This window comes from Populus nigra, chromosome 12, assembly GCF_951802175.1.
Source record: "Populus nigra chromosome 12, ddPopNigr1.1, whole genome shotgun sequence".
NCBI classification, from domain to species: Eukaryota; Viridiplantae; Streptophyta; class Magnoliopsida; order Malpighiales; family Salicaceae; genus Populus; species Populus nigra.
Window position 1 is genome coordinate 9,795,385 of NC_084863.1, and position 21,369 is coordinate 9,816,753.

General features: G+C 33.5%; 2 protein-coding genes across 3 annotated transcripts; both read left to right on the top strand.

Moving 5' to 3' along the window:
* The first annotated feature begins 1,546 nt into the window (after positions 1-1,546).
* Positions 1,547-10,067, top strand: LOC133669774 (uncharacterized). Of its 2 annotated transcripts, none has more exons than XM_062090045.1 (9): positions 1,547-1,857; positions 1,995-2,106; positions 2,305-2,447; positions 3,768-3,824; positions 3,959-4,075; positions 4,542-4,895; positions 4,981-5,133; positions 5,234-5,442; positions 9,711-10,067. In XM_062090045.1, exons 1-9 carry the CDS (start codon positions 1,786-1,788, stop codon positions 9,916-9,918), a joined length of 1,425 nt encoding a protein of 474 aa, XP_061946029.1. In that variant the 5' UTR covers positions 1,547-1,785; the 3' UTR covers positions 9,919-10,067. The 2 variants fall into 2 exon arrangements, with proteins under 2 accessions (XP_061946029.1, XP_061946030.1); XM_062090046.1 differs by having other exon boundaries at positions 1,560-1,857; positions 5,234-5,439.
* A 2,150-nt stretch (positions 10,068-12,217) lies between these two features.
* LOC133669553 (uncharacterized) lies at positions 12,218-13,004 on the top strand. Its single transcript, XM_062089744.1, has one exon. It carries the CDS (start codon positions 12,409-12,411, stop codon positions 12,874-12,876), a length of 468 nt encoding a protein of 155 aa, XP_061945728.1. The 5' UTR covers positions 12,218-12,408; the 3' UTR covers positions 12,877-13,004.
* The last annotated feature ends 8,365 nt before the right edge of the window (positions 13,005-21,369 follow it).

The following is a 21,369-nucleotide window of genomic DNA, read 5'->3' on the forward strand; positions in this document are numbered from 1 at the left end:
AAGCAAATCTGGGTTCGCACCACTGCCTTTTTAGGCCAGTTGAAGCAGGAACAACAACATCGAGGTATTAGATAACCAGTATATATGATTATTTTCATCTTGGTTCTGCCCAGATCGTTTCCCATTTTTGTAGGACAACTAGGAATGTTTAGAAAAGGAAGCAAAATCCAGAAACAAATGTTTATAAAAGCACACGAAATTTCTTTGACAGAGTTAAGAAAAATCTTGCTGCATTTTGGTGAGAGGGTGGGGTGATACTGGGAAAGCAATATCAGCACGGAGGTGATTGATGAAATACTTGGCTAAGGATGTACCATGGGTGTGCTGCAACAGCCATGGAAAGAAGGCACGAGAAAGATAGAGAAATACAGACACAAATGTTTAGAAAAAGGGGGGAGAAATTTGCTATTAATCTATACACTTCTCCGGGCACAAGGAGAAGTCAACAGTGAGGAGTAAGAAGAGAGGAGAAGTTGAAACTGAAAAATTGCTTGAATTACCATGAGAAACACTGCTGGAGTCCAGTACAGTACATACAATGTGCAAAACTGGCTTCTCTTAGTTTTTTCTTTTGTCAAGGTTAATAAAAGAGGTAAAATACTCTGCCTCCATCTTTGTATTTATAAAATTTTAAAACTAATAGACATGTAACTTTCCTTACACATATTCTTTCCTTAGTCAAGACTTTATTTTACCTTGTTAATTGTACTGAAATCAATTAAGAAGTCTAACAAAAATATAAAGTGAAAACTTAAAATAAGTGTGTTCTTAAATATATATATTTTTTTATATTTATACCACAATTAAAATGAATCCACACATTTCATTCTGTATGCATTAAATGATTGATAAATAAAATTTAAGATAGATGGTTCTAAAAATTCATCTAAGTTGAATTGCTAAAATTTTAAATTTTGTATGAATCAATTGACCATTTGGTGTTACCAAATAAATCGGTCGACTATCAGTAATGATTATAAACAACTAGTTCTTTTTAGAAATATATATATAGCTTGTCAATATTTTCAACATGTATATTTTCAGAGTGTATCTCTTTAAAATATTATTGTATTTTCTCTCTATAAAAAAATATTTATTTCAACTTCTAAGTGTCTAAATTTACCAAAAAAGATTTTTTTGTAGATATCAATCACCGGCCACTTTGACTAGAAAAAATTAATCAAATTACTAGAATCAAGAGTTAATTAATTATTTAATATATAAGTCTTGTTACTAATCTACTTGAATTTTGAATTTTTTTAGATATGAAAAAAAAGAGAGGTCCATGAAAATAATGATTGAGGAGGGCGAGAGCTATATTTATTTATTTTTTAATTTTTTTTTGGTAAATGTTTTTATACACGAGAGAAAAGGGAAGGTAGAAAGTTGCAAAGAATTGTTTTAATCTGATAGAAGATGTGGACGTGTAATAAGTTAATGACATGTTATAAGTCTCCAAGCAATAATATTTACTAATTGCAACTTGAACATCTATGTACGTTTTCCTCCTCAAGATATCCAAATAAAGCCACCCCAGGAATGGACTCTGCGTGGAGCAACTTCTTAAACCCAAAAAAGTGGGAACAAAACAAGACTTCAAGACCTAAGCCTAGCCCTCTTTGTGTAGTGTAGCAGTGCTTCTGCTTGCCACGTGGCCTCTTACCTTTCATGTTTTTTTATCTTCAACTACTACTTTGTGCTGTCTATATATAAATTTGCAGCAGATACCCTAACGCTTCACACTTCTCTGATATTTCTGCGATACAGACAAATAGAAAGAAAGAAATGGCAATAATTGCTGTTTCAGCGCCAAGAGGGGCTCGATTCTCTTGCTTTAATACTAACCCTCTTCCTCAGGTGACGACTCCTTTCTTATATCTTTGTTCTTTTAATGTCCAGTCTATTGATTCATGTGTGTCCAGAAAGAAATGGCAATAATTGCTGTTTCAGCGCCAAGAAATCTTGTCTTGATGAACTGCTGTTTGTTTCAAAAGTTACCAATTCCAAGCAGGAGATCAAGCAAGCTCAATTTTCGCTCAAAGGGTTTTACCCCTTTTGCCCGATATGCTCAAACACAGCAGGATCTTTTCTCTTCTCGTCTCCAAGGTATTTGTGCTTATCAATATGTTTGACATAATGAAATTATTCTTTTGGAACTCCCTTTCTATCAGATTTTGGAGCCCCCCCAATTCACCTTTATATTCCCCCACTGTAGAAAGACCTGATAAACCTCTTGTTACTTCTACTCCTTTTTGCTGGTATTATACTTCTTTATTGAAAACTTATATATGTTGATGCTATCAGATAGTATTGAAAACTTGCCCAAACTGGTGGAGGATATTGTTCAGACATCTATCAACACCGGTCCACGGGGAGCCCTAAGGCTAGCTCAGGGCGTTCAAGCATTTCTTGGAGGTGGCGGCGAATGGCTGGCAGATGTATCGAAGGTAGTTCGCGCTTCAATAATCTTTTCTCACCCCTTTGAAATCCATAACATTGCATAATTTTAACACAAATAAATAAATAAATAAAACAGTTCCAGTCTTGCATACAATGTATGGATGAGTAATGGCGAGGATTATCTCGTTTGCATGCACTTCTAGTTTTCTGTATGATGCCTGGAAAATATTTCTGTAGGATGGCTAGAAACATCAGCAGAGATGTAATTGCTTAGTCAATTGATCTCATTGTGAGAAATGGTTAAGCCAATGAGATTGTGCAAAATTGAACAACGTTTTTGAACGTGTTTCTTTTCCTTTGGACAAGACTCTGGTTGTAGAGGTTGGAATTCCCGTCTTCTTGAACAGGAGTTAATTTTTGTTTCCTTTTACTGCATATTTATCTTTTAAATCCCATGTATGGCTGGCTTCCAACATACTTCAACCAAATTCTTCAGTGATTCCTGTCACCAGGACTGAGTGGTTGAAGGTTAATTTATTTAGTTGAATGGGATCAAGCATTTTAACATAGCATAGCTTTGAAGCATAGTGGCCATGGAATTATCCGAGGTTCAGTTCCTTCTGGCATTGCATCATTTAAAGCAAAAATATAGATGCAGAATGAGTGTTGGAGATTTTCTTCGAAAATTATGTATTCCCAGGATGCAATGCTCTCTCGTATGATGAGGGCATTGGCTCTTTATTTTCCTGTCCTGTTCTCAGAAGTTCTACCGTGAAAGACTGCTTCGTACTTGAGATTTTAGGTGGGCCTCTCTTAGATACTTTTGCTAGTTTGTTTCTCTACTCTCTTAGGGTATAACTTGGATTCTAATTTGTTTTTCCCCTACTGAGAATAATTGTAAATCTTGAATTACATCTATATTTAGAATCCAATGATGCATATTATATTGTCTGTGGATGCTAGTGCATTAAACTCATGTAAGTTCTTTCACCCACTCTATATTGATGTCTGTACTGAAATCATTTTCAAACTCCATTAGATGGTTCCTTAAGTTAATGCCAGGGTTAAAAATTGAGGATTAGTAATGTGCTCTGACAGAGGGTTTATAAGACATCCCAAATGATGTGACTATTAGTGATTACGAGTGTGATTTAGATGGGCATTTATCTAAAAAGGGTCTTGTTCATTTGGATCAGTTCTTAGAAGAGATCTGAGGATGTTAAAATTGTTCTATTTGTCGCTTGCTTTACACACACACACACACACACACACATTCCTTTTTCCTTAGTTTTCTTTCTCATGATCCCTATGGATGACATCACTATTAGTTTAAGTTCTGATGCAAGCCACTTTTTGCAACAAACAAGGATGTGGATGTCATGGCCTTTGCCAAAGACCTGGACAAGATATTTTCATCAATACAGGCAAGCATCAATACTCGAAATACTCTCTTTAAAGTTTTTGTAATATTCTGTATTGATCATTTGAAATCTATTGGAATGCTACTTTAAAACACGCTTTATTAAAGCCTCAAACACAGTTTATTACTCTAATGCAGGATTTGGATACTGAATTAATTGTTGCAACTGCCAGGGATTCAACTACAAATGCAACCGCTGTATCTGCCAATGCAGTTGTTGATGAGAGGCAATTGAATGCACTTTTTCTTGCTGTGGTAAGCTGATCTTTCTTCAGCCAAAATAAATAACAATTTAAGTTTGAACATTATGCAAATAAATGTAGTGCAAACTGATTACTATGTTTACTGTTTTCCTGGCAGTTAAGTTGTGATTTTAGGACACATTGTGCATCATGCCAGACCCATTGGTGATCTCTAAAATACAGTGATAAAAAAACACATAAACCATTCAAACGCCCACCTTTTTGTCAGCTATCACCGGGTTTGCAGATTGCTAAAAGAAATTTTATTGCTATACCTGTAACCCATAGGTAATGTTTGTGAAATGATAGTGTGCAGCCAGGATAGATTTTTAGCTTTAACTATTTATCACAGGGGGGAAATTAGTAAACTTTTGTTTTGAGAAGCCAAAGGATTGGATTTATTTTGGACAAGAAAATTATTATGAATAAAAACACAATATAGAAAGTTTAGTATAGACTGAAGCTTGCTAAATTTGCAGAAAGTTTCCGAAGTATTTGGTAAGGGTAATTACAAATACCTAGAATTGGATGGGGAAGCTCAATCTTGGAACAACCAGAGAATGGTGGTAGCCCGAGGAAAAGCGAATTCAGAAAGGAATGGTGTGGATTTTGACAGTGATGAAGAGAATGGGAATGGAGGAGGGGGAGGAGATCAGGAACCGTTTGATTGGGAAAAGGAGATGAGGAAGAGAGTGAAGGAGATTGAAGAGAGGAGAGAGTTGGTGAAGAAAGCTGAGGAGTTGCAGAACAGAATATTGGATGATAATAGCCAAGAAGAAAAAGAAGAGAGCGAGGAAGAGAAGAAGGAGAGAGTGAGAAAAGAGCTCGAAAAGGTTACACTACTACTATTTTTTTCTTCTAATTACTCTTTTGTATTTGTTTTTCTAGTTTTTATTGTTACCTTTTGTTTTCAAGCAGGTGGCCATGGAACAGGCAGAGAGAAGAAAGACAGCTGAATTGATGTTTGAATTAGGGCAAAAAGCTTATGGAAAAGGCATGTACGGAAGGGCTATTGAGTTTCTTGAAGCCTCACTTACGATCATTCCAAGGTCAACACTGTTTGGTGGTGAGGTTGGTAATATAGTTTAATTTTAGTCTTCACTTTGCTTTCTTTCAACATAACATTTTGATCATGGAGTAAGAAATAATAGGTTAAAATTTTGTTGTTTAGATACAAATATGGCTGGCTATGGCTTATGAGGCTAATAATCGACATGCTGACTGCATTGCTCTTTACAAGCAATTGGAAATGAAGCACCCTAGTATTAGCATTCGACGTCAAGCTGCAAATCTTCGATATATATTGCAAGCACCTAAGCTTAAGATATCCCAGGAGGAGATGGTCACCATTCCACTCATTGGTTCAACATATGACAGGTTGTAAGTTTTTTCATCTAACTGTTCAAATTAATTCCTGTTTTCAATATTTTTAATGCTGCGATATAAGTTTTTGTTATTAGAGATAAATTGGCTAAATCAATAATTATAAAATCAGTCAGTTTGATGATATCTGTTCATTTAGTTTGCACATTCCAAACAATATTTTCAACTCTTTTTGGCTTCATTTCATGTTCTTTTATACAAACAAAACCATGTAGTAAATTTGGTAATTCTTTTGAAGTTAGCTTTAGAATCCTTTTTGTTTAGCCAAACTGCTGGAATCCATTTATACCTTCTAGTTGAATGATTTCTTCTGCATGAGTCTAACTTTCCTAGACTAACCGTTCTCTTGCTTATGCACATGCATTAAACACGGGTACAATACTTGTGCAATTTTCTTCTTTTCTTTTCTTCTTTTCTTTTTCATTTTTTTCTCTTTTTTGGGTGGGGAGATTCATATGTGCATTTTTAGATCAATGAACGAAGTTAATATCAGCTAAACTTATGTTGCAAAACAAAGAATGCCAAGTAGAGGTTAACAAAACTGAATAACAAATGACAACAAAAATACAACCTGAAACTAATTACAATGAAGACATGCAAATTGAACAACTAATTGCAAAGAGCAGACTGATCTAATCTACAGTTAAAAGCTAAACTTTGTTGCAACACAGAGAATGCCAGCTAGAGGTTAACAAAACTAAAAACAAATGACAAAAAAAATACAACCTAAAACTGATTACAATAAAGGCATGCAAACTGAACAACTACTAGCAAAGAGCAGACTTATCTAATCTACAGATAAACACCAATCTTTGCTCTCTCTCTCTCTCTCTATTTAAACCTTACATTGAAGATATGCTGCATTCATCCTCATTTTTATAAATGAACTAATGAGGACAATGCTCTTCATACTTTTGAGGTTGGAAGTGTGTTATCTCCAATTCCTTCCAAATCCAAACCTACTGGAAGGGTAAAATCATCTTGTAAATTCTGTAAAGCTCAATTGAAATCCTGCATCCAGTCCCTCAGAAGTCTGAATGTGCCTCAATTTGACTGAGCTTTCACCCATAGCTGTTTAGTATAGAACAGTAGAAGATAATGTGGTATATAGTCATACTGGCATTACAAAAGAGCAACTTAGGATCAATAGTTGACCCCCAATCAACCTGTCTATCTTTTGCAAAAGCTATTAAGAAGAGCCTGCCATGAAATAAAGTTGAGTTAGGTATTATAAGAGAACCCCAAGGTATCCTTGGACTTTTCCATCTAACAAAAACCCAACCGTTGTTTATTGTTTACTGCTTATTAGGAGATATCTTTCAAAATCCATGCCCTCCTTCTGCAGATTAGGGGAATAAACCAAACATAGCGGGTTAAAAAGAGGGACTAAATCATAGACTTGGAAGGAGGCCATTGCCAGTCACGGAACTCCATAGAAGCTGAAACTTTAGATTGAATTGGCAGATTCAAATAATAGACAATACTATGTTAGTACAGCTGCAAAAGAGGACCGTAAGGGTACTGTGAATCCCACCGCAAGTATTTCTTTCCAGTACTTTTATAAAATCTTTAGATTGAACTGGCAGATTCAAATACAATGGCCATCTCACTAGTTATTGGCCTTAGGTTCAAAATATTTTTCCAGTTTCAATGGCAATCATCTGGAACATTAATGCTCCAAAACCTTCTTTTATTTATGATATGGATCCAAGCAACCAGTAGAGAAGGTGATGTAGAATCTGTAGATGAACCGAATAGAAAAAAAGAAAAAGAAAAACCAATTTATAATGTTGTGGGGTAGTTATGCCATAGTGGAGAAGGGAAGCAGTAGAGAGAGGCGTGGGAGGAGCAGACAATCTTGGTAGATGAGTGTGTCATAGGTGAGGACTATCATAGAACTTGAATGTCTTGCTAAGGTGCATATTCATTGGCACAAACCCAAAGAAATAGGAAAACCAAATCCGAACATGAATAGGAAAACTTGCTGAATAGGACATAACAGTAGATTTATAAACCTATTTTAACTACTCAGTTGTACATACTAATATCTCTAAATAGTACTAAAAATCTTGAAAACTTCTCAAAGTTAAAATATTAATTAATTTCCCTTGTAGTCCTTCATTCCCCAATATGGTGCCTTTAAGGAAAAGACTATAAAAAAATATTCCTGAGGATAGCAGCTTGATTCCAATCAGAAATGGTTCTAATACCCAGCCCACCCTCCTGTTTAGGTCTGCTTAACAAAACCCCAACCTGCTTTGGCTCCTTTTACAGAGCCTGATTTCTGCTTCCAGAAAAAGGCACAACATTTCCGTCTCACCTTCTTTATTTAAGACTCTCGGAGAATTGGTATTCTGGGCCAATAACTTTGATTGTTAAAGAGACCAGAAATCATAAGCTGAACTCTTCCAGCAAAACTCGAGAATATAGAGGTCCGGTTATCTATCCTTGCAGTGATACTCTCCTCAAGTGGATGACCAGCTGAATTAGAGGCACTTCCTCAAACCTCACTGGCAATTTGCCTACTTTGAATCTTGATTACTGATGAATGTTTTATTTGTGGAAATAAAATCAAGATTAGTAGGTACATTTTACTCATCAATGGATTGGTTTTGTCAGCAGGAGAACTGATCAAAGAGTTTTCCTTTTAGTACTAATCGATCTGTTTCTACCATTCTAGAAAGTGTACAACTCATCTTAAAAAACAGAGATTAGTCAACTTGCCTTTTGTGCACTTTGGATGATAGAGCATAGTACCTTCTAGAGCAGCCTTGTCTAACAATTTGTAGAGAATTTGCATTGAGATGATAGAAAGGTTAGGAGATAATGGATCCCATTGCCTAAGTCCTTTCTGATCTCTAAATCAGCTGCATAAACTTTCTTTGCTACAAACTGAATACCTGGGAGAAGTCACTTGTGCCTTAATCCATGAAATAAAAGGTACAAATAAGATTTTCCAGAAACAAATATCTTGTTTTTATAACAAATCTATTATTTGGAGCTTGCCATTATTACAGATTTCCATATGCTTTAGTGATCTTGAAGACCCCTCTATATTCTTGTTGGATAATTTATATTAAGATGTATTAGATGAAGCACTAACCTCCATATCTTCATTTAAATGACCTCTGGACACCTGGAAATCTCTTTTCCTGCCTTACCTTACTTTAGAAACAGCTACCAGCGAGCTTGCTGAGACATTTTAGTATGTGATATGTACTAATGGATTATCTTTCACAAGGAATGAGCAAGGATTACTCAATCACTCAAATGTGTTTTTCCCAGAGCACTACCAATACTGAGCATCCTTTCAGCTTCAATTGTCTCAAACTTGTTTGAAATCCTTTGGATTCTGAACTGAATTAGTTATTCTCATGTCCAATTTTGATCTCAAGTTGTTTGAATTGACAAGCAATTTATGACCCTTTATTGATCTCTACTTGTTTTTGAAAATTTAGTCTTGCCATCAGTTCATCATGTGATTGTGATTTACTTTTAATTCTTTCTTAGTCCTCACAATGGTAGACTGCTTTCCTGGAATTTCCACATCAAACTTGGCCATGCTGTGGTGTGTCTAGCTCTAGATGGTCCAGACTTGGACCTGATGGAAGCTAGCTGTGTATCTTTGCAGGGTTATCACCCATTTGCCCTGCTTTAGTGATATTTGGTAATTGGTGATGTCATTTCTTGGTTCGGGATGCTAGCTGTGTAGCTTTGCAGGGTTATCACCTATTTGCCTTGCTTTAGTGATGTTTTGTAATTGGTGATATCATTTTAGGTCATGGTTTTATAGAGATTAAGCATTAGGCTTCTCCAGAATGTGAAAATCGGTGGAAAGAATTGTAATTGTAATTATAATTGATCTTAAATAATGGATGATGTAGCTCTCTTGATGAATTTTTTGTTGATCCATATATCAGCTTTAACATCAGCTTTGAAACCCCATTATTTGATGCATGTGCTGCGATTTAAGAAAAAAGTGGTGATCTCAGCATCCTGCTATCATTTCACGCGTCTTGAAGTTGTTTGGAAAGTATATCCATGTTGAATCACTCATCCGTCTTGTCTTAATAATCATGTACAACGTGTACATTATGTTTTACCAACAGTTTCTCTTCATTTGATGCTTTGTTGAGTGTTACTCTCCTTTTGGTTGATAAATTGTTTCCCCGTGCCTAAATTATCTGAACGCCCCTCAATATCATCACTACTCAGTTGATTCCTAGCACTTAGAGAAGTGACAAGGTGGGATGTGTTTAATGCAGCTATGCGGCATCATGGAGTGATAAGTACAAGGAGAAGGATCAAGAGAGAAGTTGGACAACATCCAATCAATTGCCATCATCTAGAGATTTTATGGGGGACTTTCTGGTCTGGCGACCTCCAACTGGACTGGAGAAAAATCGAGCTTTTTGGTTTGCTTTAGCTTTGTGGATGGGATTGGTTGGAGTTGCCCTTTTTCTACAAAGATGAATCATACAAAACACACAATCACCATATTGTAACTATTGTACATGAATTGTTCGCTTTATTATATATGCATTCATCAATGTACCACCATGCCAATGGCATTTTGACATTATGGTATGTATGAATTAGTAAATTTGCTTGCTTATTCTTTACACTATAGCATGTTTCCTTGGCTGTATGAAATACAAGCCAGCCACCCCCCCCCCCCCCCCACCCCAATACTTGAAGGCGTCTTTTACCTTTCTTGAGCAAGCTTCTTGTGTTAAAATTGTTTAAGGATGAGGGCGTAGTTATGACCTCATTTGGCCTCCAAAAGTGTGAGTATAATGTGTACAGGTTTTCAATGATTAGTCAATGCTTCATAATAGCATCTTGCGATAAAACTAAGCTGTAAATGTGGTATGGGCGACAGTTAATGCTCGAATCCAGCTTCAATGCATCTGACCAGCACATATCAAGTTCCTTTCCATCAGAATTACCCTTCTTTGGATTATTGTTTTTTTGGTTCTAGAAGCGGGTGGCTTAGGAAGGACATGTGGTACCAATCATTCAAACACTTAATCTCTAGATATCGATGTTAGTTAAATGTCTTATAGTTAATTTATAATCGGTTGGTTATTGTTGCTGGTAAATATATATTTATTATTAATAAAAGTTTAATTTATTTTTAATATTTATATAATATTAAATTAATAAACCTATAGTAAAGATAAAGCTCATGGAACAAAAATATATTGCAAAGAAAATTATAAGTTTTTATAATTATGAAATTTATATTGCATCAAAACATTATTCCTAAAATATTTCTAGTCGATACTCCCTTAAATATTGGACATTCATTAGAGCTATAAAAACTGATACATGTTATGTTCTTTTCCTTATGAAAGGTAGTAGTTATTCTCATAAGTTGAGATATAAGAGATACCTAGAATTAATATCTAGATGTTTATCATAAGACATGTATACTGAACCGACCCATATGAGAATTTCATACGAAAAGATCATCTATGTCAATGGAAAGACACATGTGATGGTTGTATAAGTGATAATTAGACTTGAGATCATTAAGTTATCTTATATAGAGAATGTTATACTTTGATCTTGTTACATTTTATCTTCATCGAGGTATAGTATGAATTATATGAAGGTACTTAAGTGATCAAGAGATAATTCATCACCGTAAGTGAATTAAGAAAAATATTTCATCTGTTTTCAAATAGTTTTGACTGAAAAATCATTGACTAAGGTGGAATGAGATTTGAAAAGAGTTTTAAATCTTATTTAAATGATCAATGACTATTATGTAAAAAACAAACATGATTTAACATGACAGATATACTTTATGTTTTAATGTTAAATCAGAACATTATTGATAAAAAGATATTAATTACAATGAGAAACCTATCACAAAAAGGTTAAGTCAAATCATTAATGATTTTTCTAATATTTAGAGGATCATGACTTGTTATTAAACGATGCACTTAATCTTCAAATATAAATTAATCAATTGTTTTATTGATAATAAATTAAACTGTTTAAATTATTTAATTCTATTTAATTAGAATTATAATTTATATTTGGGTCAACATATTAGGAACCTAAGGGGTCACACACATTAAAAACCATTAGTCATAAATTAAACTATGATGATTTAATTAAGTATGACTTAATTAAAATATATTTTAGAAATTAAGGACTAATATAATTAATATATGGATTATATTTCTAGACCTAGAAAAATAAAGTAAAGACTTGATTGAGTTAATTTTTAAAATTATCCTGAATTAATATATGGATATTATTCGGATGATAAATTGATAAAATTACTAATTTATAGAGTTTTTCAGATTTTTTTATAAATAATAAGTAATGCTTTTTATTTTTAATAAGAGTTATTGTTTGTTAGATAAAAAAAAAAAAATATTTAAAATACATCACCAATAAAACTAGCTTGCTATGTTTTGCGTTGTCGATGTCAAGTGCTGATCAAAAACTTCTCACTTGCTGTTATCAACCATCAACCATGTGAAGAGGAAACTTTTTAACAGAATTGTTAAATGTTTTATGGCTGGAAGAAACCTTCATTTTCATGCAAATACAGCCGTCTCTCTCTCTCTCTCTCTCTCTCTCTCTCTAGGATAAACAACAAGATGCATGGAACTTTCCACTTGCGAAATGCCGACATCAAATGGCCCACATAAATGAGACCACCTGTATAAACTTGCCAGGGCAGGGCTTTCTTGTACAAAATGGCATTCTCTTCTCTTTTTAGCGTTTATGCGGACACGACAAGGACGTGGACTTCACTCATGGAAGCCCGTGCCTCATCCTTCCCGCAATTCTTGAGGCGCCACCAGCTCCTGAATCCTCTACCATATACTTACACGTGCCATCCTCTTTGCGTCACCTGCTTATCCTTAACCCATCAGAGGAGAAGAGCCTTTATATAAACCAGCCAGACCTCAAAAACTGCGAAGAGAAGAGCCTCTAACCATGGAAACACTTATTTCTCCCACAAAAACACAACCTTTTTATTCACCAAGTCCTCTCCCACAAACCAAACGCCATCAAAGTTTTTCTGATCCATTGACTAGCTTGAGGTTCAAACTCAGAGAGAATCCTAATCAAGGTCTATGTTTGGCCCACAGATTGAATCATGTGGTGGCAGCTAGGTGTGGTAATCGGGGTCCGTTGGCGGAGCTGGAAAGAGATATGGAGGCTGAAATGAACCTAGAAGGGGAAGATGATTGGATTGTGGAGATTGGGAAGTTGAGAGAGGAATGTGAAGAAAGCGAAGGAATGGTGGAGCTGTTGGAATGCTTGGAGAGAGAAGCAATCATGGGAGATGATGAGGGAAGAGACCCTACTGATTACAACAGAAGAGCTCAGATTTTTTACAAAAGTTCTCAAGTTTTCACTGCTCTAAAGGAACGTACCACACTCTCTCATGGCCAATCATGAATCCGGACTTGTGATTTTGTAATCATGGTCATTGCTATACTATGATGATGTTGTTATGCATGTTTTAACTCATGAATGATGTCCTGTCCCTATTATTTCGAATCAACAGAACCTCTGTCAAAGAATAAGCATGGTTTCTGCAGGTCATGAATCTAAGACAATAACAACAAAGTAACAGAGAGATCTCAAGCCAAACTGAGTATCTTTGTTCCACTTTAAGCAACTTTCTTCTTGAGGGCTTGATCTGTTTTTCTCAAGAGATCCAGCAACATGCATCTTATGTTTTTTTTGCGCCCCCCTGAATGGCTGAGGTCCAAATTCCATGAACATCCTAGAAATTCAACAGCAACGTCCGAGTCTCTGACGCACAGAATGATGTTACTGGTTAATTAGCCACTTGCGAGAATAAAATAAAATTTCTATCAAACCAATAGAAAGGAATATCCACGGCTTAGACTTCAATGCTGTCGTCTTTCTCAACATTATGCTGTCAATAAATTTCACAAGCCATTTTTCTCGAAAGAACAGCTGCTGCAGTTAAGATCAAAACACGTGATATTAGTATTAGTTACGTCAAAGGAAAGGGATCTCTAAGCTATGTGCTATTCGTAGTAAAGATTGCGAAAAATAAGAATGGTGCCTCTCTCTAGCTTCTGGTGATTGCCACGTCACTGGATTGGAGAATTGTGGGGAAAGAAATCAAGAACGAAGACAACGTGTCATTTGTGATGAAGTGAGAAACCAAAAAACAATGTCTGAATAGGTTCATTTTTTAAAGATAAATTAAATATCAATAAATTCTATTATATTTTTGTTAGCTCAATAAATTCAATTCTCAAGTTTTTCTTCCAAATAAGTCCATATCTTCTTATACTTTCCTTAAAGATTCTATTTAAAAATTTCTTTTACCTGTTTGTTTTCTAGGAAAATACTTTACATCAACTTTTATTATATAGCATTTTTTGTTTATATTTTAATTTCCCCTAAAACATTTAGAGATTTTTTTTAAGAAATTTGAGATTTATAATTATTGACAATTTTATTCTTGTTAATTGTTATAATTATTACAAAAGGTTGAGAACACCTCATCATGCTAATGGTTATCAAAATTTTATTTTTAAAAACAAAATTTAAGAACATATATATGAGGAATTATATATATTTTTTTACTTTTCCTTTCATAATTGTAAACTATTTTACATATGAAAGAAATCGAACATTAAGGAAAAAAAATATTATGAATGGTTTTTTTTAAATAAAAGAAAATAAAATCAATTAATTGGTAAGTATATAAAGATGGTAATTAATATAGACAGTATAACTAAATATGATTTTCTTAAAAAATATAAATTATAAAAGTGAATTTATTGATCTTAAAAAATTAACAGATAATTTATTAGTAATTTGACCTCAAATTCCTTATATGATGCAAGGTTTTAATATGTAAAGGAGCAAAATGAATAAATAAAAGATAAATAAAGTGCTGCATTAATCAATAACGTTGAAATTGAACCAATTAAGCAATAGGGTTGTATGAATGCTCACCTGGTAATTAATAAATAAATAAAACAAATCAACTAATGCAATTTCTTTTCCTTCAGAACTTGGAAACCAATAGTCAAAACAGAAACTTAAACTCTTCTCGCACAAACATGCAATTAAGCAAGCAAATGGTTGGTAATTATGATAGATGAGTCTAGTTATTTAAAAGAATGATTAAAAAGTAATTGTTTTCTCTCTTTTTTTTCCCTCTCTAGGGTAATTTCAATAAGTCCCAATAGTCAATTGAAAACTACCATTTGGTAGTTAAGAGAAAAACAAACATGACAACACATCTAGTTTGACAAATGTGTAACTGTCATTTTGCAGTTGAAAAAAAAAAAACATGAGAGAGGCAATTAATATTTGATTATTTGTTAATATAAATTGATTAATTGTTATGAATTCTACATGGAATATCAAATGTTAATCATTCTCAATTCTCTATATAAGAAATGGATGTCAATATGACTATTAATGGAACATAGACTAGAATCTTTAGATTTCAACAATCTCACAGATGAAATACTATTTGAGAGGGAATGTCAGTATACTGAAAAAGATATATAACGCACTGGAAGAAGCGCAGGTCGTTTAGATACTGGTGCTAAATTTATTTCATGGTTTGAGTAGAATGAACTTGGAGAAGATGACTTTGATGAAGTAATTGGAGACCCTACTTATGTACCTGTAATATAAAATAATTCTTAAATTTATTATTCTAAAATTTGTATTTTTTTTAATTTCATTTTTTTTTTGTTAAGATAATTGATTGTTTTATTTTGAATTGCCTATTTTATGTAATTTAATTTTTAATGAAATTATATGAATGTATATGAAAACATCTATAATTGATCAATGACAGTTGTTAGTTGAAACTAATAACTCTAATTTTGCATTCTTTTAAATTTTCAATAATAATTAAACCATACAAATAAAAATTGATTAAGTGTTTAACATTCTTTTCATTTATATTGTATGTGTTAAATTATTATTTGTTTAATTTAGAATGTAGTGGTAATAAATGTCATTTAAATTGAACTAGATGCTAATATTTGTAGTTGGTGTAATAGCACTCAATGTGGCTGCATTTAAGAGTATTATTGTTGATTTGAACCATAAAGATAAACTAAGTGAAAAGAATTATGATTGGCATCGTAAGATTGAGTATCTTCTGGAAGAGCAGGAAATGCTGGAAACAATCACAAAGCCGATGGTTGAACTTGAGCAAAAAAATACTATTCAATATAGGCTTGATATCGAAGCATATCAAACTTATAAGCACAAGGATCATGTAGCTCACATTCTGATGTTGAGCAACATAAAGAATGATATAATGTTGCATTTTGAAAGGCATCGTTCAACCCAATCAGTTTGAGACACAATAAAGATTCAGTATGGGGGAACCTCCACTACTAGACTTCGTCAGTTAACCCTCAAATTTGATGGTTACAAGAAGCACCAAAATCAAACGATAAGGTATCTTACAATCATGTCTAACATGATCAGTGAATTAAAGGGTGTTGGGCATGAGATGACTAATGAACAACAAGTCCAAACTGTTATCCGCTCTTTGCCAAGCAATTGAGAACACATATACGTTAACCTTACCCACAATGACAACATCAAGACATTTGATGATGTTGCTTGTCATGTCGAGCTTGAAGAAGATTGACTTCACACTACGAAGCCTGTAAACAAGGCTTTCATATCTAAGACTAAGACGTGTGAAGCATATGGCTCTAAATATAAAAAGGATAAGGATAAGGGTAAGGGTTCCAAATATAGTAAGAGAGGAATAAAAGCAAATAGTAGTGGACATAAACACAAGTGTGGGAAACACAACGGTAAGAAAGACAAGAATATGAATTGTTTCAATTATGGTAAACATGGTCACTTTGCTCGTACTTGCACTAAACCAAAGGTCATGTTTAACCACAATCATCCCTCTAACTTATACTTTAGCAGTTGTTAATTGCTTGCTGAATCTGTTTCTTTATGGACTTTAGACTCAAGAGCAATCAACCACATAGCAATGGATCGAACAACCTTTGTGGAATTTCATCAAATTCTAAAGGGAAGTAAATACATATACATGGGGAATAATACTTTTGCTGCTGTGCTAGGGATAGGTACCTGCAAACTAGATTTGCAGGGCGGTCATACATTTTATCTTCATGATGTACTCTACAATCTAGAAGTTCGATGAAATCTTATGTCTGTTCTTGCTTTACTACAATTGGACTTTAATATTGCGTATGTTGTATGTTGTGTAAAAATATATTTGGATAATATTTTTTATGGTTTTAGTTTTGTATTAAATGGTTTTATGGTGTTAGACACCATTAATATATCTATTAATGATGATGTTTCTATTTATGTCGTTTAAAATTTCAGCACTACTAATAATAGTGATATCATAACATGGCATCCTAAATTAGAACATATTGGGCAAGATCGATTACATAGATTGGCAAGAGATGATCTTTTAGGATCACCTACTAAAGAGATATTGTATGTTTGTTGCCTTGTTGGAAAAGCAACTAGATTACCATTTGGTAAAGCTAGAAGAGTTAGTAGTTCATTACAACTTATTTATTCAAACATTTATGGCCTAATAAATATGAGAGCAAGACATGGAGGAAATTATTTCATCACGTTTATATATAATTTCACATGATTTGGTCATTTTTATTTGACCTCACATAAGTCTTAAACATTAGATTACTTCATTCAATACACCAATCTTGTAGAGAATAAACTAAGCACCAAGATCAAAACTTTAAGAACTGATCGAGGACGTGAATGCCTATATCTGAACAATTTAAAAAATTTTATAAATTAAAATGTATAGCTAGACAAATAAGTATTCCTTATACTCTATAACAAAATGGTGTAGTAGAAAGGAGGAATAAGACCCTATTTGACATGGTTAGGTCATTGATGGCGCATACTAACTTACCAATTTTCTTTTAAGGAAATGAATTGTTAACTATTGCCTACATACTTAATCGAGTGCCCTCTAAATCTGTCTTATCTACCTCGTATAAACTATGGAAGAATGACAAACCTAATCTAGGTTATTTGCATCCATGGGGTATGCAACTTATACTCGAAATAATTCTCATGAATATGGGAAACTTGGTCCTAAGAGGAAGATGTGTATCTTTATTAAGATATTTTGAACATTCCAAATGATTTGTATTTATTGGTAAAAAAGCTGATGAAAGAGTGATGAAGATTGAATCGTGTAATGTTGTATTCTTAGAAAAGGATTTTCCAATGACATGTGAGGTTAATAAAGATTTTCAATTATATGAAATGAAAAATCTAGATTATGGCACAACAAGCCATTCAGTAGAGGACTTAGAAGAAACTCTTAATTCTTCTGGAAATAGTGAGAGTGACATATTGTCTATTCCTACTTTTATGGAGCAAAATCATGAGCATTCTTAACCTCGTAGAAGCATTCGTGAACCAATTCCTCGTCGTCAATTTGAGATTGAAGGGGGAAAAATTCATGATTGCTCCACAAGATGATGAAAAGCCTAAAACATTTAGTCATGCTATGTCTGGTCCTAAAGCAAGAGAATGGATTAAAGCTATAGAAGAAGAAATGGAGTCGATGAAAACTAATCAAGTCTAGGACTTGGTTGATTTACCGTCAGGACGAAGATCTATTGAAAATAAATGGGTTCTTAAAATTAAACATAAGGCAAATAGGTTAATAGAATGTTATAAGACTTGACTAGTAGCGAAAGGCTACACTCAAGAAGAAGGAATTGATTGTAAAGATATATTCTCACCAATTATGAGGATTACTTCAGTTCACCTCATTTTAGCTATAGTTGCATAAATAGACCTAGAGTTATACCAAATGGATGTTAAAACTATATTTCTCAATGAAAAACTAAATGAGGAGATCTATATGGATCAACCTTTAGGATTCAAGACTAAAGGACAAGAGTGCAAAGTTTGCAAGCTTAAAAGATCCATATATAGTTTTAAGCAAGCTTCTAGATAATGAAACATCATATTTCATCAAACTATCCTTAAGAATGGTTTTACAATGATGAAAGCAGACCATTGCATGTATTTAAAATGTTCTAACAATAGTTTTATAATATTATCCTTATATATTGACGACATCTTAATAGTTAGAAATAACAAAAAGATGATTGATATTAATAAAAGGTGGTTATCATCAAACTTTAAAATGAAAAACATGGGTGAGCCCAACTATGTTCTTGGTGTGAAAATCATAAGAGATTGCACTAAAAGGTTTTTGGGTTTAACTCAAGAGACTTCAAAAAGATGTTAGAGTATTATCACATGCAAGATAACAAACCAATGGACACCTCTGTTCATAATAACTTGAGCCTGAGCCGTAATATGTGTCCCAAGACTCTAGAAGAAAAGGAGAAAATGTCCATAGTACCTTATAACAATGTTGTCGATAGTTTGATATATGCAATGATGTGCACACATTTTGATATATATTATGTTGTTAGATTGGTTAGCCGATATCAATCAAACCCTAGTAAGAAAACACTGGATGACAGCCAAAAGAATTCTACGATATCTGAAAGGAACTTTAAATTACATACCATGCTAGCAAGGAAAGTAAGATTTACAATTGATTGGTTACTTTGATGCTGATTGGGGAGATGTCAACCAATCCAAATCAACTTTGGGATATACTTGTTTGCTTAATGATAGTGCAATCTATAGAGGAGCAAAAAACAATTTGCATAGTCTTATCTACTATGGAGGCTGAGTATGTAACTTGTTCCATAGCAACACAAGATGTTATTTGGTTCAAAAGTTTCTTGTATCATTTGAAAATTATCAAATCAACATTAGACTCAGTGACAATTTACTATGATAACACTGCTACAATAGCCATGGCCAAAGATCCAAAATACCAAGGAAAAGACCAAACACATTAAGATGAGATGTCACTACATTAGAGAAGTAATTACTAAACATGACGTGATCCTAAAACACATTTCTATAAATTCTATGGTTGTAGATCCACTCACAAAACCAATAACACAAGATGTATTTGTTAGACATATAAGATCCTTTGGCATATGTAGAATGTAATTAGTAATATAACTAGTTTTAAGTATCATACGAAGGCTTACAGTGATTGAGTAATGAATAAATGCTATTAGAATATCATTTTATTTATTATTTGTTTTATGGAATATATTGAGTATTGTATAGTACAATTTGTTCAAGTATGTCAATAGATTTAAATTGGCTCATTCATATGACCAGTGTGCATCAAGTTGTATGGTCTGTTCATCAAGTATGAAATTCTCGTGCAAGTTTGAAATATAATGTATTAGATAAATTCAATCTTTCATAGGCGAGTGAGAGACAAATAATACTAGATGATGTTATTATTATCATAACCCAATTTTGGATCCTCTAAAAACTATTTTATAAAAAAATATTTTTTTTATTCAAAAATAAAAAAAATCAAAAATTTAAAATACAAAAATATTTTCAGGACACAAGGAGATGAGCCCTCGAGTTGCAACAAACCAAAATAACCAGATTGAGATATTTTGACACGATGGGCTGAAGAAAGACTTAACAGAAAGGGTGAACAAGTACGATGATTTGGTAAATAAACATGTGATGATGAAAAAAGAACTAATTACTCTAAAAAGGGCTTTCAAGGGCAAAACAAGTGTTGTTAAAGAACTGATTGCTTCTTTAAAAAGAAATGAGATAATAGTAGAAAGAGGTTGGAAGTTGAGAAAGAGAAAAACAAGTTGGTCAATCTCAACATTGAAGAAGAAACAAGATCAAGAGCTCAGTATATAGCTCAAGCCAATGATGAAAGAGAAGTTAGGAAAATAATTGAATCATACATGAGGGATTACCAAGAAATGCCTTGAGAGAACGAGTCACCATGGTTCAATTTGAGCTAGAAATCCAAGAAGAGGACTTAAAGAAGCTGAGAGGGCTATATCTAGAGGCTAAGGAATAGTTGAATGAACTAAAACAAAAATTCAAATAATGACAAGATTACAGTAGCAGATTTGATGTCCAGATAAATATAAAGATAATTGAACTTTACATTGAGCGAGAAGAACTTCAAAGGGCTAGAGACCATATCCAACAACTGGAAATGATAGTTCAAATACTGAGCATAAACAAAGAGTCATTGGCCACAAGCAATAGTGCACAACTACAAGATTCATTGGCCACAAGCAATAGTGCACAGCTACAAGACAACACTTTGTTCCATTACAAAATAGAACAAATGAACAAGTTAATTGATAGGGTGGCTCAAGAGGTAAACAAATTGCATGTGAAGGCCTCTTTGATCAGCAACAATGCTAGTAGATAACTAGAATACTTGAATGATGTTTCAGCCTTTATTAGAAATGCAACCAATATAGGTATTGCTTTTCAGAATGAATTTATATGTATAGGAATCTTATCTCTCTATATGTAAGAAAATCTTCTTCATATGTAAGAACTATTTTTTTTATTGAATGAAAGAGGCTTAAACCCATCTTTTTGTATTGTACTCTCCAATATGTATGGGATTTAACTGAGATGAAAACTCAGGAAAAAACTCTTCAGATTTATCGAACAATAGATTTTTCCTATATTCAACAATAGATTTCTTAAACATGTAATGGATTAGCTTTTTGAATCGGCTAATCTATATTTGATGTACATGTACATATACTCTTATTTACATTCATACATGAGAATACATGTTATCGCACATGTGCGACATCGTCACAATCATCCGTTCAGGATCTCTTTGGTAATAGGAGAAAGAACAAGGAATTCTTGTTTCTTATCAATAAAAAAATGGATGGAGTCACCACCTAATATTTTGATCACTAGGAACCCTAACTGATCTAAGAGTCTGGATAAGGGGACTAATTGTGTATGGGGAGGACGTATCACCCTTAGTACATC

Bases quoted from the DNA above. Each gene is read 5' to 3' on its own strand.
- LOC133669774 (XM_062090045.1), top strand. From the start codon at position 1,786: ATGGCAATAATTGCTGTTTCAGCGCCAAGAGGGGCTCGATTCTCTTGC. The intron at 2,107-2,304 runs GTATTTGTGCTT...TGATGCTATCAG, and splicing joins TTTCTCTTCTCGTCTCCAAG to ATAGTATTGAAAACTTGCCC. The intron at 3,825-3,958 runs GCAAGCATCAAT...ACTCTAATGCAG, and splicing joins AGATATTTTCATCAATACAG to GATTTGGATACTGAATTAAT.
- LOC133669553 (XM_062089744.1), top strand. From the start codon at position 12,409: ATGGAAACACTTATTTCTCCCACAAAAACACAACCTTTTTATTCACCA.